Source organism: Phascolarctos cinereus, unplaced genomic scaffold (genome assembly GCF_003287225.1).
Source record: "Phascolarctos cinereus isolate Bilbo 61053 unplaced genomic scaffold, phaCin_HiC Scaffold_3;HRSCAF=262, whole genome shotgun sequence".
Classification (NCBI taxonomy): Eukaryota; Metazoa; Chordata; class Mammalia; order Diprotodontia; family Phascolarctidae; genus Phascolarctos; species Phascolarctos cinereus.
The window spans coordinates 50,471,789-50,489,309 of NW_027555736.1; the positions used below are offsets into that span (position 1 = coordinate 50,471,789).

General features: G+C 44.4%; 1 protein-coding gene across 1 annotated transcript in view; it reads left to right on the plus strand.

Moving 5' to 3' along the window:
* The window catches only part of CDH23 (cadherin related 23), a 606,235-nt gene that overhangs the window by 406,804 nt on the left and 181,910 nt on the right, over positions 1 to 17,521 (plus strand). Inside the window, exons 14-19 of the mRNA XM_020994435.2 lie at positions 3,058 to 3,122; positions 4,939 to 5,176; positions 7,644 to 7,749; positions 9,194 to 9,321; positions 14,172 to 14,244; positions 16,589 to 16,705. Coding sequence (XP_020850094.1) covers positions 3,058 to 3,122; positions 4,939 to 5,176; positions 7,644 to 7,749; positions 9,194 to 9,321; positions 14,172 to 14,244; positions 16,589 to 16,705 — 727 coding nt within the window. The remainder of the gene's footprint in view (positions 1 to 3,057; positions 3,123 to 4,938; positions 5,177 to 7,643; positions 7,750 to 9,193; positions 9,322 to 14,171; positions 14,245 to 16,588; positions 16,706 to 17,521) is intronic.

Sequence of the window (17,521 nt, forward strand, 5' to 3'; positions counted from 1 at the left end):
TGGGCTTGTCCTCTGGCTCTGTGCCCCAAAGCCAAGATCCTGTGGCCCACAAGTCTCTCTGCCCATCAGTCATTCATTTAGCAGCTTTGACCAGGCCTGGGAGAGCTGGGAGAGAGACCAGGTGTCAGTGGGGAGCAGGGTAGGATGCTTCCTTTGCTGAGTATGATGCAGACTCTCCTGATGGCAGGCTGGTGGGCAGGGTCTCCAGGAATTCAGAGCACTGCTCCTTCCTCCCCAACCAGAAGAGAACAAAGGAGTGGGTGCTACACACACACACACACACACACACACACACACACACACACACACATACACACATGCACTGATTCTCTTCCTCCTTCTCTAACCATTCTTCATTCCTGTACTTTGCTTATTCTTAATTCTCTGCTTAATTTGGGCATTACTCAATGGTCTGACCATAGTCCTCTTCTCTCCCCTCTCCACACTCTGCTGGGTCAATCTCTTTCACTCCTATGGCTCCTTACCTCACAGAACCATAGACCTAGAACTTAAAGATGCCTCAGAAACTATTCTAGTCCAACCCCCCCCATTTTACAGTTCAGAAAACTGAGGCTCATAGAGATTAAATGATTGCCCAAAGTTACACAGTGCCACAGGCAGGATTTGAACTCAGATCTTCTGACTCCTTAGCCAGTGTTCATTCCACTGCACACTTCCCACATCTCTTGTTCAATCATTTCAGTCATGTCTGACTATTTGTGAGCATTTGGGGTTTTCTTGGCAGAGATGCTGGAGTGGTTTGCCGTTTCCTTCTCCAGCTCATTTTATGGAACAGAAAACTGAGGCAAATAGGGCTAAATGACTTGCCCAAGGTCACACAGCTAGTGTCTGAGACCAGATTTTAATTCAGGAAGATGAGTCTTCCTGACTCCCGGTCTAACACTCTATCCATTGAAATACCTAATTGCCCTGCACATATTTATAGATACATATATGTATATATAAAGCACTCTGAAAACCTTAAATTGCTATAACCAGCATTGTAAAGGTTAGTAGTAGTGGTATTATACAGGGCATCTCTATCTGGGTACTAACACTTCAAAACTTGTCCAGAGCCAAATTTTCTCCCTTCACTATGTCTACCTGTGGAATCAGCATTTGCCCTCTCTCCCATGATTAGAATCAAGGGTTATGGTGGCTTTTTCCTTCCCCTCATCTCTCACATCCAAAGAGCCACCATGTCCTTAGAACTCCACCTCTGCATAGTCCCCGCAGCCGCCACCCTCTGGACAATGTGATGCAGGGGAAATTATGACCCAAGTTTGCCTCGTTGAGCAAATCTTCCTTCTGCCTCTCCACCATTCTCTATCTTTTCATTTCCTTTCAGGCTTTTTCTTGACCTTTCCCCTCACCCTAATACTCTCTCCCAAGCACCTGGCAGGACCCCCTAAGCAACACAGAAGTTTTCAGCTTATTATTATTCTATTTCTCTCACTTTAAAATAAAATTCCTTCCCCTTTCTTGGTTACCACCTTGGACATACATATTTCATACGGTCATTATATGCATGACATTAAAGCTCTTATAAATCTCCTATGGCTAATGTCAGAGACCTGGGAAATTCTTAGCATCCTCGGGGATGTAAGCAGGTATTTGAGCCCCTACCTGTCACAGGGCTCAAAGGAGAAAAGCCAGTGTCTGCTAAGAGAAGGGGGGGGAGAGGAGAGGAGAAGAGAAAGAGAAGAGGAGAAAAGATGGGAGGAGAGGAGAAGAGAGGACAGGAGGGGAGGGGAGGGGAGGGGAGAGAGGGGAGGGGAGGGAAGGGAGAGGAGGGGAAAGAAGAGAGGAGAGGAAAGGGGAGAAGAGGAGAGAAAAGAAGAGATCAGGAGAGATAAAGAGAAGATAGGAGAGGAGGGGAGAAATGGTGGGAGAAGAGGAGAGACAAGAAGAGGAGGAGAAGAGAAGAGGAGGAAAGAGACAGAGCTCCATGTTCCCCCCTCAAATGGCTTCCACTCTTCCTGTTACTCCCACCTTCCCCATAGGTATATTGGATATCTCTATGTGGTTGTATGAGCAACTAACTGTCCCCTCCTGCAGTGACCTTCACAATTAGGTTCAGCCCACCTTTCCAGTCTTATTACACAACACTCCTTTCACACACTCCACCATCCAGCCACACCAGCATTCTTGCTGTTCCTGGTACACAATAGCCCATCTCCTACCGCCATGACTTTGCACAAGCTATTCTGCATGACTGGAATACCCTTAAATCCCAGTTCTGCCACTTACTACCTGCGTGATCTTGGAAAAGTCATTTAAACCTTTCTGGGCCTTAATTTCTTCACCTGCAAAATGAGAGGGTTGGGCTGGATGACCTCTAAGATCTCTTCTAGCTACAAATCTATGGTCCTGTTGAAGTACTGACTCACTCTGGAACCCAAGACAGTCTGGGCAGTTCAAGCCCGTATCCTCTGCCTGAAAGTGTTCCCAGGCTGAGAGTAAGGAGACCTAGGTTCATGTTCTGACTCTCCTAGCAATTTGCTGTTAATCCAACAGTTAACCTATAGACACTGGGTTAATCACAAAACCTTCCTGGGCCTCCATTTCCTCATTTATTAAATAGGGAAAATAATGCCTCTTCCTCCTCTTCCCTCTTCCCCTTGGGTGATTATAAAGATAAAGTGGAAAATTCCGTGACCAAGTTAAAGATACCACCAAAAGGTAACGTGCTGATGGTCTTCATTCCCAAGAGAAGCAGGTGGCAGGTCTCTCCCCACCCTTGCTACGGAGCCAATTTTCAGATGCTAATTACAGAAGTCAGAGCAGAATTTGAAGGTTTTGGGTCCAGGGCATCAGCATGGGTCTAAGTTTAAAAAAAAAAAAGTTGCTGTGTATTACTAGAGTCAGAAGAGAGGGAAAAGGAAATAGGGATCTCACCAAAAGGTTCTCCCACTTCCTTCACAGAAAGCCTCTGGGCTATAATGCCTAGCAGTTCACTGGGCAGATGACTGCCATGGCAGCTGGATCTTCCTTCCCTTTTAACTTCTATTTCACTGTATCTGGCAGTTATGAACTCTTATTCTCATTTTTCCTAAGGCAACAGACAACGATGCAGGCAGCTACGGAGATGTCTACTACTTCCTCAGCGATGACTCTGACAGGTGAGATTCATCAGATGCAGCAGCATCCCAGGGATCTTTAGGAAGCCTTTCAATGCCCGGCATTGGGGTAGTGGTTTCCCAGTGGTTAAAGTAATGGGCTGCCTGAAAGCTTCTGCTTCTCCTCCCCTCCTACCCAGTTAATGAAATAACCTTGGTCAAATCACTTAAACTCTCCAGGCTTGTTATCCACAAGAAGGCAGGACTCACAGTCCCCACACCCTGAGGGAGCTTAGAGGATAAATACCATCACATCTTAAGAATGCCTTGAACCTGGCCAAAGAAAGGTGCTTTAGAAATCACCTCTCAGTTGTCCACATGTGACTTGTTCACTTAGGATTACCTATAGGAGAGGTTAAATCCCCAGCTAGATTCACTCAGGTACCCAGCACTGGAATAGGAGGACTAGACAACAGTTCACATTTAAAGGGCCCAGGGGGCTCAGTGGAATGCAAACTCATTCTGCGTCAACAGAATGATGAGACAGCCAGAGCAGCTAATGTGATCTTACACTGCATTAAGAGGAGCGTGGTTTCCAGAATGAAGAACCCATCCTGCTGTCCTTGGCTACTGGTCAGACTACATCTGGAGGGTTGGAGGCAACATATAATAGGAAGCTTTTCAAGATGAGTCTAGTATATGTTCAAAGGATGTGGACTAGGGTGGTGAGTCGACTTGAAATTATGCCATATGAAGAGTAGATGAAGGTCTAAAAGGAGACATGTTATTTCTTCAAGTGTTTGAAGGACTCACATCTAAAAAAAATTGATTTTTTTTCTGGCTTGCCCCATAAGGCAAGGTGGGAATTGTAAAGAGATTTTGGCTCTATATAAAAAAAAATTACCAATGAGGGAGCTGTCCAAAGTGGAATACAGATAATTTGGAGACATGTTGCCACTTTATAATATCTGTCCTAAGCCAGTATACTCTTCCTTTGTTGGGTATTATTGAGAGCAGACTAGATGATTCTTACATCTGTTGGACTTCTTGTTTTATAATGAAAAAGAAAGCTGATTGTTTGAATGGTTGGTTGAGTGTTGTAACAAGGGATCTCTTGAAATTGAGTTTATGCAAGAGGCACAGAATGGAATTTGAAAATGTCCTTTTCCATGCTACCCGACTATGCCAGAACCCATGTATCCTGCAGGTAGACCCGTGCTTATCTTAGGTTTTCCTACTCCTGCCCTGATTGTCCTGACTGAAAGCTATCCTGATTTCCAATTTGAGGCCTGCCTGCTAGACGCCAGATATCAACATAAATGTCCACTGACAATTCACTGAAGGTTCCCACTCCCAAGGGAGAAAACTCAGAAGAAAGGGATAGAAGTTCTGTTTCACTTTCATGCCTATTTCAATGGCAAGGGCTATCGGCAAAGAGGCTCCAGGGTCTCATACACTTTACCCTAGGTAAAGGTGATCACCTTTCCTAGCTCATTGCCCTATCTACCATCTCCCAAGTGGGAATGCTGAGATTCTGAAAGGTTCAGGACCCTCCCCACAAAAACCAAAGTAACAAACAAGAGTCCAGGAGTCCTGAGATAGGTACCCTCTTCACCAGATCATATTACCTCTCCTGCTATAGACAAGATCCAGGAACTGATTGATGATTAAAGTAAGCTGAACATAGTCTTGGAAATAAACTCCTATCTGTTTGCCTTACAAGTAGAAAAAGAATGATGACTTCAAATTCCATTCACTTTTCTTTAAATGTAAAACTGCCTTGGTGGGAGATGAGGGTGGGGTTGACTGCTTACTTTGTGTCCTTATTTTCATGACTGCTCTAACTCTGGGATTTTTCCCATTTTCCTACTGGGGACAGGTTCTCTCTGGACAAGGACACAGGCCTCATCACACTGATAGCCAAACTGGACTATGAGCTGATCCAGCGCTTTACCCTGACCGTGATTGCCCGAGATGGGGGTGGTGAAGAGACAACGGGGAGGGTCCGAGTTAATGTGCTGGATGTCAATGACAACGTCCCCACCTTCCAGAAGGATGCTTATGTGGGGGCTTTAAGAGAGAATGAGCCTTCAGTGACCCAGCTGGTGCGGCTCCGGGTAAGGAGCCAGGCATCCCCCACCCTTGTTGGCAAGATGGGGAGGGGCCTCCCTCCCAAAGTAGCATGGAAAAGCACATCTACCCCAGAGGGTCATGTGCTTGTGGTTTCTGAGGCTGTGTTTTTTCCTGCTCTATACCTTCTTCCTCATTTTCCCCTCCAACACCGTCTAAAAGTGAAGGAGGCAATAGATTCTCCCTTTAAGGCTCTTAACCTTCTGAGGGTCACAGATCCCTTTGGAAGTCTGGCAAAGCCCAAGAATCGTGTTTTTAAAAGCAAAAAAATAAAATGCATAGGATGATGAAGGAAATTAATTGTATTGAAATACAGTATCAAAATTTTTTTAAGTTCACAGACTTCTGGTTAAGAACCCCTGGTCTGGAATCAGACAGACCTCAAGCCCCCCTTCCAGCAGGGATAGAATCATAGCTCTCAAGCTAGAAAAGATCTCAGAGGTCATGTGATCCAACTTCCTCTTTTGACTGATCAGGAAACTGAGGCTTATAGAGAGAGATGAAAGGAGTTATCCAAGGTCACACCATGATGGACATCATGGCTCGTGAGCTAGAAGGGACATTGGAGGTTACCTAATGCAACTCCTGCTTTGTACTAATGGGGAAACTGAGGCCAAGAGAAGTGACTTAGCTAAGGTCACAGAGAGTGACAAAGGCAGGTTTGAATCCTGGGTCCTCAGATCCACTGCTTTCCACCCCATCATACTGCCTCATGGAGTGGGAGCCAGCTGCTATGGAGCTGTGGCATTTCTCTTGGTCAAGACAGACAGCAAGTAACTACCATACCAGGTGGAAAGAGTACTGGGGGAGAGCAGGAACCTCAATATATATATTCTAGAACTTGTAGGGAGCCTCCTCTTCCCTTATAAGAGCAGCCCTCTTTGGGGCCTCCTCCCATTCCCTTCAGAAACTGCTTAGCATCAGAGTCTCTTAGACCTGCCTTAGGCACCTGTCAGAGCATCTGGCCAGGGGTTCTTAACCTGACGTCAATAAACTTGTTTTCAAAATACTTTGATAACTGTACTTTGGTATAACTGGTTTTCCTTGGAATCCCACATATCTCATTTTATGCATTTAAAAACCTTATTCTAAGAAGAGGCCCATAGGTTTCACCAGACTGGCTGGCAAAGGGGCCATGCCGCAAAAAAGGTGAAGAATCTCTGGCCTGGTCATAAGATCACAGACTTCGAGCTAAAAGGGATGGATCTTAGAAACCATCTAGTCCAATCACTTCATTTTACAGAAGAGAAAATCAAGATCGATAGAAGTTAAGTGACTTGTCCAAGATCACACAAGCAGTAAGAATCAGAAGCAGAGTTTGAACTCAGGTTCTCTGGCTTCAAAGTGTTCCTTCTACCATATCATGCTGCCTCCAACCTTATTAGACACTTACTAGCTGTGTGACTTTGGACAAGTCACTTAACCCTGGTTGTCTCCGTTTCCTCATCTGCAAAATGAGCTTGAGAAAGAAGTGGCAAACCATTCCAGTATCTTTGCTAAGAAAACCCCAAATGGGGTCATGAAGAGTCGAACACGACTAAAATTAGGAAGATTAGAATTCAGGACCTCTGATTCCTCAGCCAGAGGATGGTAGGTATACTGAGGTGACAGAGACTTATTCTCCCTCACATGCCTTCACAATGGGTTTCCCTTCTTGGGGGCATATGAGACCCAGGGCTCTTTAATAATTCCCTCAACCACCTAATAGGATATACCCCACCATGAGACAGGGGTCTTCTAATGTTCATTTCATCAGCTCTCATTTCCATAGGAGTGGTTCTGGGGGAGAAACTTGGAGGGGGCAGTGGGGGGAAGAGAAGGACATGGAAGCTGCAGCCCATCTGTTCACCTAAATGCAACAATTACTCATTAATGTGACTGCCTCATGGCAGCAGGTCTGGCATTTCTCTCCACACCCCTCCTCTTTTCCTCCTCCCCTCCTGCCATCATTCGGAGAAATTCCGTGGGACCAATCAGGCCCAATTATGTTCAGAGTGATGGGGGCTTCCCTGAAGGCTCTCTCTTGAGTCGGTGACAGGACTGGAAGGAGGCTAATGAATTCAACAAAATCAGAAGACAGGCCGAATAGGGGAGGGAGAGGAAGCAAGCAGCACACAATTCCATTCCATATGCCAGGGGCATCTCTGCTCATAAACTTCCTCTGAGCTTGGACGGATGTCCTGGAATGCAGTGCACTCACTGAAGGGAAAGGGAACTCCTGCCTGTGGGCAGAAGGATCACTGGACCATCAGGCCTGGCAGATAAAACAAGGGATGTACAATCTATATAAAACAATGCCTACCTTGAAGGGGATGAGCAAGAATAAGATATCCCTTTTGGAGACCCCCTCCTCTTCATACCTGAACAAATATAAGACTCTGCTAGTCTCAGAAGGGATGCCCTTGACTTTGTACGGCTCTGGGATCACACACTGTACTCTCCACCTCTCCCCAGGCCACTGATGAAGACTCCCCACCCAACAACCAGATCACCTATAGCATTGTGAATGCTTCTGCATTTGGTAGCTACTTTGATATCAGCGTCTATGAGGGCTATGCAGGTGAGTGTGGATGAGAGCTTTGAGTCTTGGAGGGCAAAAGAAAGAACGGGCTTGGATATATGGCTCCTCTATCCACAACCCAGAGTTCTGTTGCCCAGGAGAGGGAAATGGTCTTAAGACACCACTTCGGCAGTCTCTTCCAATCTCTTCAAATCAAGAGTGGGCTTGGTTAACTGGGTCAGGGTTGAGTGAGCGCTTCCTCGGGCATTGACTCCCCAGTGAGTCAGGATATTTTATCTCCCTCTTATATCATCTCAGTATATTACTGTTGGTTCCCTTTTGTCAGAACTGATGATGATTCTTGAGTACATTCAGGATAGGTCTGGATTTCTTAGGGAGCCCCTAGGCAGAGTTGAGAAGGAAGAGAAGTTTGTTCTTGGCCCACCACCCCTTCCATTCAGACAACCAGAGCCCTCAAGTTGCAATCCCTGGAGATCCCTAGTAAGCCCTGGAAAAGCTCTATGATCCAGATCTTCCCTTCCCTGAAACATTCACACACACACACACACACACACACACACACACACACACACACACATACATGCACACACCACACATGCACACACAAATTACCCACCATGTTTATCTGAGGGCTAAGATAAATAACCAAAACTAATATCGTAGAGGAAAGAAAAGAAAGAAGGTTGGATGGGGGAAAGGGGTAGAAAGAGGATCACCACCTTTACCTTGCCTGTCTCTCCTCATCATGGAATCCTAGGATTTAGAGTTCAAAGTAGCCTTTGCACCCATCCTCATTTTCAACAAGCTTTTTTAATTAGTTCAAGTACTGGAGATGTATGGAACTATTGAAAGCTACTACTGATACTAATAATAATGGTTCCCATTTAGAAAAAACATTGGGTTTATAATAAATATAATAATAAAATGCTTCCCTCACAGCAACACTTTAAGATAGATGATGCCAGAATTATTATTCCCATATTACAGGTCAAAAAACCAGGAACACAGAGAAGGAAATCAGTTTATCCCTAGTCATTTAGCTAGTGAGAATCAGGGTCAGAATTTGAACCCAGCTCCCTCGTCTCCTAATCTATTGCTCTGTCTACCATACAACACTACCTCTCACAATTTACAAATAGAGGGTGATTTATGGTTTACCAAGAACTCCACATTCATTTTCTCATTGGCCCATCACAAAAAAAAAAATGTGTGAGATGGGAAAGGCAAGTTGGGTTAGCATCATTTTCAAAGATGAAGAATTTCCTAACACAGCTATGCCAAAGCGCAGTGGCCTGCCTCAGGAACTAATAGGTTTCTCTTCATGTGAGTTCTTTAAAGGAAGACTGGATGACCACTTGTCGGAGGGGCACTATAGAGAGGATTTGGGGGTTGGACTAAATGGCCTCAACTCTGAGATTTTGACATGGTCCTAGAGTCTCTGCTTCCTCCCCCCCTCCTCCTACCACATCTCCTGTCATTTCAGTGATCAGTGTCAACCGTCCCCTGGATTATGAACAGATCCCCAATGGAATGATTCACCTGACCATCATGGCTAAGGATGCTGGCAACCCACCTCTCAACAGCACTGTCCCTGTCACCATTGAGGTGTTCGTAAGTACTCAGAAGCATCTATTTTCTCAGTTACCCAATCAACAAGTTTATATTCATCAACTTGATCTACAGAGCCCTAAGCCTACCCACTGGGTACCCTCACTTTCTCCCACTCTTTCCTACCCTATTCCTTGTCTTAGCTATTTCAGTCAGCAAGCATCCCAACCCAGACTGACATCTCCCCTGCTGTGGAGGGCACTGCCTAAATCTATGGCATGAAATGAGATTTCTTTCAAAATCTCTCTCTCTCTCTCTCTCTCTCTCTCTCTCTCTCTCTCTCTCTCTCTCTCTCTCTCTCTCTCTCTCTCTCTCTCTCCCCCCCCAACTCTGGCTCTCCCTTCCCTCCTTCCTCCCTTTCTCCTCTTCTATCCCCCCTTTCCCCCATTTTCTTCCTTTTCCCTTCTCTAAAAATCTAAAGGTGCCTGAACCCAAACTGCAGGGAGGCTCACATGAATATCAAGCATGTGTTAGCACTCCCCGTGTCTGAAATTATCAGTTACTGAATCAATCTCTGTGCCTTGTTTATTTGCCTGTCATCCCAGTTGATTCAGGGTTGTGTTGCTTCAAATTGTTGTACTGGAGGCCATTCTTTGCCTCTTCCCTCCTGAGACCCTGTTCTGATCAAAGCTGGTGTCCATGGGAGAGGGTGTGTATGTGTGTGTTGATGGAACAGTTAGTGCATTAATGAGACTCCAGCAGGATTAGATCAGATTGTCAGATCTGCAGATGCATTTTGATTTGATGAAAGCAGAGGAAAATCTCAGCCCTGGAGTATGTTCACTGTATAATCACCCAAGTTTTCTGAGACCCATGCTAGTGTGGCATGCTGACCTAGGGCCTAAGCTTACCCAGGGCACAAGGGCAAATGCCAGATGGGGTCTCTTTAGTCTCTGTTTAGCTCTACTCCTCTTTTTGGTGTGGTTTGGTGCTGGCAGTAGGATTGGGGTGGGGGGGAGAAGTTAGCAGATTGGGAAGGCTGGACAGAGTCAGAATCAGATAGAGAGAGGGAGCAGGCAAACCTCTGGACTTTGACCTTGTTCATAATGAGATTACCTGGAGAGCAGAAGGAAGAAGGGGGAGAAGTAAAATCTAAAAACTTTGGTTTGCAATCTCATATAAATTGAACTGTTTGTTAAGATGTATAAATTGGAAGAAGTAGTCAGATGAACCAGCAAACATCTTTAAGAAGTATTTGAAAATGCACATCTTTTTTTTTATCAAGAAGTTGTCATCTTGAATATTGCCATTACTAATGAAACAAATTGTTTTCTTTGTCCAATGGTTTGTTCACACACATGTGCACTCATGCATGCATACATGTATGCACACACATACCCTTTCTGGAAAATCAAAGAGTTGAAAGCAGGAGAAAAGCAAAAGAATTTTGAAGGGTCACCTTGCACTGGTTACCCTGACCTGCTTCCCCCAACCCTGAAAACATCTCATTCCTGAACATTACCCATAAATCCAACCATTACCCCAACCGCAGAATAACCACAATTCAATTTAGTTCAACAAATGTATTCGTTAAGTGCCTAATTATTTATGTGTAAGGCATTATGATGCAGATTGAAGATTCAGCGACAAGAGTGAAATATGTAACCTTGAGAAGCTTACCAGGAGATGCACCATGTATACAGATAAACAAATACTAAGTGACCAGAGAAGGAAGACTGGGAGGATCAGGGAAGACTTCCCAGAGGTGAAGTAAGCACCTGAAGTCAGCCTTGAAGGAAGAAGAGAAGGATGTGATAAAGGGAAGGAATATATTGCATAGGTGAAAGTCACTTTTACTCAGGCAATAAATCCCATATTTCCTGAGCACCTTCTAATATACAAGGCAAGGTGCCTTGGGTATATAGGGCAGGGCTGGGGATGAGGTAGGGAGGTGTTAGTGCTGAGATGAGCAAGACAAGTCTGTCCTGGAGGAACTTGTAGTCTAGTTTGGGAGAGAAAACTAACTCACGTGAAAAGATAATTCAAAACCCCAGGCAGTGTTTGGTAAGTGACACTTAAGTAGAATGTAAATACTTTGGTCCATAGAGGAGGAAGAAATTCCTCTTTGAATGATCAAAGAAGACTTCCCAGAAGGCCTTGAAGAATAGTGGAGAAATTATGAATAGGAGATTTAGAGAGGGAGGTGTTAGAAAGTCATGTGCTTAGCAATGGAGGAAGAGAATTAACCTGGTGAAAGAATAACCAAAGTTCTTGTTCCTCAAGACAGATGATTGTAGATGCACTTTCCTCAGGGAAGCCAGAGAAAATCCAGAATTGTGCACAAACCTCAGGTTAGGCATACCTGATGGTCACTACTCTCAGGAATTCTTTTCATGATCTGCTACCCAGCTGGGAAACTGACCATTAGGCCAGCCCTCTCCTCACCCCACCCCATGCCCACCTTCTGATAAACACTGGGATGTTACCCAAGCAAACAGGAGACAGAGAAGCCAGGCTCCCTCATTAATCCCTACTCTGGGTAAATAAAAGAGATAGCTGAGTGGCTGACCAACCAGTGGCCAGAGAATGGTCACTCGCACCAAGCACCTCAGCACAGTTGGCATCAGGAAGGCCAGACAAGGGAGACAAACATCTCAGCAGTGACCAGCATTGTCTCCTCCTCCACACTGGACTTTTGGAATAGACTCGTCACTTGTGTCCAAAGATCACACCTGAAAAGTTCATTGCCTTCTGGGCGATTTCACACGTGGGTGATTTTTAAGTAGCCCTCCCTTTCCTGGCTCTCTCCACTGAAGGGATTTTCTCTCAACTGAAAATATAATCAGCTGATGATACAGCAATTCATGTCATCACTTAAAGGAAAAAGAAGAAAGGGGCAAAAGGGGAGAAGAGAGAGACAAGGAACAAAGACAGAGCAGGGGAAGGCAGGAGGGGAAGAGAGGGGCAATGTGGTTTCTTTTTTTATCTGCTGCTTGTTGGTTTTTAATAAAGAAGTCAAACTCGCTTTGTAGATTTCCCATTAGGGGACAATAAGCTTTTGTAGTGGGAGCTGCTGATTTAGAACTAATAGCAAGCTCAGCGCCAGGATCCGGAGAAATATCACCATTAATAAGTTTCCGCCTCATGCTCTGTCACTGACATTCTGGACACCGTTTTGTGCAGTGAAGCAGAAGGTTTGAATATATATGTATAGGTATGATTCATGCATCTACATACATGTATGTGGGGCAGGGGTGTGGTACTAGGGCTTTGGCTAGAAGAGTTTGGGCAAATGGATTTCCCTCTTCCCCATTTGCCCCCATCCCCCAGCCCTAATGAAAAGCACTGTTAGCTTGAATAGGACCTCTCGGTCCTCTAAGATTAGGAATCAGATGTGAGCAAAGGACAGAGTACCCTCTGAAGGTAAGGGGCAGGTCTGAGAAGCCAGCCAGTCTTTGTGCCTACCAGTTGGAGCCATAACCAGGACAGTGTGAATGGGGCTTTTCACCAGGATGCTGAATTTAGAAGGTCCTGACAGCACTCATCTTACTACAACAGTATAGAAATATCAGAGCTTAGTGTCCATCTAGTTTTTAAAAATTAGTTAAAATGAGGATTTATTTGTTGCCCAGCAAGGGGGGGTTCTTCCCCCTCACCCTGCCTAACTCCCACCCTAACTTTCTTCATCTGAGAATACTATTCTTGACTCTCATTCTAGACCTGGTTTATGATACTTGCCCCAAAATCTGGAAAGCTGAGAATCCAGCTCAGCCCCAAATAGCCTGCCCTCCTTTATAGCGTCCTTCCATGGGCTGGGTGCTAAAAGGGTGGGCTGAGGAATTAAAAACCCACTAAGCTCAGGCTCTTCCCTCCAGAAGATGACAGTCTAATAAAGGAGACAAGATGGATGCATGTGAAATATGAAATGATAGTATAGAAGTTAAGTAGAAGTAAAGACAAGAATAGAAGGAATGTTCTCAAGACAGTAGGCAATTAATAGCCAAATGAGTGAGTGTTGAGGTATTAAGTGTTGCGCATTCAGAGGAGGGCCAGGTCACTATAGGCCAACATGGGTCTGGAAAAGCTTCAGGAAAGAAAAGACTTTGTGTTCAACTGGGAAGAAATAAGCTTGTTAACATTAGAAAGGTCAAGAATACCTGCCCTGTGCTCATCCTTATGGTCTTTCCTGGCTTTCTTTTCTTGTATTTGTATCACAAGAGCTTGGGACAGTGCCTGACATCTAATGAGGGCTTATGATTGTCACCTTGCCTTGACTAGCTTGAAGAGGTGACCTTCTCTGAAGGTGGTGCTCCTGTAACTGAAAAATGGGCTTCCTTCAAGCTCCAGGAGTCTGAGAAATGGGCCCTTTTTCTCCCTCCAATCATCTTCCCCTTCCCGTTTCCCACTAGCTTTGCTCCTTACATAACATTACTTAATGGATTTCAATTGCTTTTCCCCATGTCTAGATGCACTCCCTTCTTACCTCTACCTCTTGGAATCCCTAGAATTTTGGAATACCTGGTCCTCCTCCTCCTCTCTTCGCAGCTGTTACTACCCTCTCTCTCTAGAAATTACTTTGTATTCTTTGTATATACCATCTTAAATTATTTGTTTACACAATGTGTGAATTCTCTCTTTCACCAGCCCCACCAACAGAATGTAAGCTCCTTGAGGGCAGGGGCTGGTTTTTCCTTTGCATTGGCTGACCCTAGCAGAGCACCTGGCACATAGTAATCAGTTAAGAAGTATTTTTTGAATCAAACAAAGGGAGAGAGCCTGTCCTACTCTTGCCCTGTTGCGTATCAGCTGCACTTAGAGGCCAAGGCCACCCTAACCCAGGGGTTTTATCCTAGTGTGTGAATGAATCCTGAGCTGCTTTGCTAATTGTTCTTACCTTGTCATCTTCTCTTCAGGATGAGAACGACAACCCCCCAACCTTCAGCAAGCCCTCCTACTCTGTCACCGTCGTGGAGAACATCATGGCAGGTATGGGAACTCCAGGCCTTGTGAGTAGATGGCTGACCCATTTCCTGTTCTTTTGGGAGAATTACTGGTCAATTAACAGCTAACCAATCCATCAACAATGCAATTATTTGGGTACCTACTATGGGCCAAATACAATCCTGGGCACTGAGAGCACAGAGTATAGCTAAGCATAAGACATGGTCCCTACCCTCAATCATCTTATAGTCTTGCTAAGGAGATAAATATGAAGCAATTTCAAGGATGAACTATGTGATACTAACTGTAAGTACAGTAGAATTTTAGAAAGAAGAGGTAGGTGTGTATAGGCTAGAAATAATCAGGTAATGGATTCATAGAAGAAGCAGGACTTCAGCTGTCCCCTAAAGGATGAACAGAATTTAGATGGAGGAGTAGGGAGAAGGGTATTCCAGACCGGAAGAATTGCATGAGTGAGGGTGAGTGAGCATGGGAGACTCAGGGAGGTGAGAATGAGTAATTACAAACCTTAGGATCACCTACCATTGCTCTGTAGGTAAAAGTGGGTCCTATTTGCCATCTAAGCAAGTTCAGTGATAATTAGGTCTGGGGGTCGAGGTGAGGTAGGGGTGAGGAGGAGACAAGGTATCTCAAATAGACCCTATCTTCTTTGGGCATTATCCAGAACTGGTTTTTAGATGGGTTTCTCACATTCCCTCAAGAATGATTATAAATGAATGAGTGAAAAAACATGTATTAAGCATTTACTACATTTCAACACCATGTTGAAAGAGAGAGACAGAGAGAAATCCCTGCCCTGAAGGAGCTAACATTCTAATAGAAAGATATAATACAACAGAAGAGTGATGGTTAGGGTGTTTTGGTCTGGGAAGTCAGTATTTCATTCAATTCAATAATCATTTATTATTAAGTGTCTACTATGTACCAGGCAATGTACTAAGTGCTGGATATGTCCATACTCTCATGTGGATGTAATACCCACAGGTCCCAGTCACTGCTGCCTGTGGTCTGGGAAGCCCAAATAGAGACTCCTCTTCTTAGAGCCACAGCCCTCTCCACACCATCCCCTGCCCTATCCCTGCCCACTTCTTGAGGCCAGACTACCCCATTTCTATCCTGCCAGCTTGGAAAAAGAGAGGTCTTTATAAGGGCACTTAAACTTGCTTCTAAATTGAATTCAAGGGATTGATTTATCCTTGTCCTTTCTCCCTGAGTAGCAAAGCCAGCCCCAAGTGGACAGTAGTCATGACCAGGGACAGGATATTCCTGATTCCACATATCCAGAATGGCCAGGGTGTCCTCTCCATCCTTCAACCTCCACACCCCCAGGCCCTATACTCATCCCTGGAGACCACAGAACTATTTGATCTGATTGTTCTTTATTCCTCAACCACAGCAAAGCCATTCACAAAGCATCTCCAGGTGCTCAATTAATTAACATTTGCTTATTTTACCTCTGTATAAGACACATTTGCTAGGTATCGTGGGAATAATAAAAAAGAATGTTCCCTGCCCTCTGAGAGCTTCCAATCTGGAAGAGGAAAATGGACTCACCTATAAACAACTCTAATAAAAAGCAGACTGTGGAAGAGATTCATTAAATGGTATGGTAATACAGGGAAGTGTCAGAGTCAGGGGAGATAGGAGGAGAGGGGAGCTACAGCCCCAGCAGATCAGAGGCCCTCCTTAGGGTCTAAGACATAGGGCTAGGGAATGTTCCCTAGGTGACCAGGGAAGTCAGGGTGTGAGAAATGTTTTCAGACCCCTAAATTTTCAATAGTTTGGAGGAGGCAGAAATAGTCAATAAGAGAGAATAGATTTAAATGGATCTTGAAGGGAAGAAATATAACCCATAAAATCCTACTTTTAAACAAAAGATTGTGACTCAACTATAAGATTAAGGGTCATAAAGTAAATAATGTAATATAAATTCTAGAGAGATTATTCATAAATAAAAATGCTAGGTGATATCAAGTTTGTTATAAGTGCCAACTGGAAACACACACCAAGCACTCATTAAGTGATTTCTGTGTGCCAGGATGGTCCAAAGTATGTGAGAGGGAAGAAGGAGAAGGTATCCTGCTTCAGCCAGATGAAATGACTGATGATCCTTCAAGGCATGAGTCCTTGGCATTTTGGCTTCCTTGAAATTATGCTAGCAAGAGAATTAGAGTTGTGCTCAACAGAGCCACTTATAATTGCCAGTATCCAAGTACTTTGGACAGCTCATGTGGACAGAATCATGGGCTGTAGCAGGTCATTTTATCTTGAGATTTCTATTCGATTCTTGCCTCTAATGGGCAGGTACCATGATCCAAAACTGAGCTTTTGTTGAATAGAGCTTCCTCTGTCCTTTGTCCCTTTAAAGGTGCCACTGTGTTGTTTCTGAATGCAACAGACCTGGACCGCTCCCGGGAATATGGGCAGGAGTCCATTATCTACTCTCTGGAAGGCGCTTCACAATTTCGGATCAATGCACGATCAGGTGATTCCCTCTCCCAGACTCCTCTCCATTTGTTTTCCTTCTCTGATTGTGATTCCTTTCTGTCCACCTTCACCTCAGCCTCCATCCCTGAGCACTAAAGATGCCTTCAAACTCTTATCACAAGTGGGATGGATTATTTTTTAATTTTATTTTTATTTTTCCTTCCAAATTCTCTCCCTCCTTCCAGCCCCTCCCCCACCCATTGAAAAAACAAGAAATATGATAAAGTGGGTTTCATTTTAAACAAACCCAATATGTGAAAACCCAAATCCAAAATATAAATGACCCAATTCCCTAATGGGTCCATGACTTCATTTAGGTATACTCTTTATCAACACAAGTGGAAGCTCTTCCATGCTTTCCCATACTATGTACTTACTATTCATGTCTTTCTATAAGTTAGAACAGCTGGTGGTACAGTGAATAGAGTCCTGGACCTGGAGTCAGGAAGACCCGAGTACAAATCTGGCCTCAGACACTGAATAGCTGTATGATCCTGGACAAGTCACTTAAATGCTCTTAGCCTCAGTTTTCTCATCTTCAAAATGGGGCTAATAATAGCACCTACCTTCCTAGGATTGTTGAGGGGATTAAAGGACTATATAAATGCTAGCTATTATAAATCTTCCAGAAAGGATTACTTCGATGTTCTGGAGGCCTTCATCTTTAAATTTCTCAGTGGGTACCAATGTACTTCTTAAGCTGTTCCCATCTTATTTTTCTGCTTCCCAATACATGATTACCTCACCTCTCTTCTGAGCCATATATACCCCTGATTCTGTCTTTCATGCTGCTGCCTTCACAGGAGTCATCATT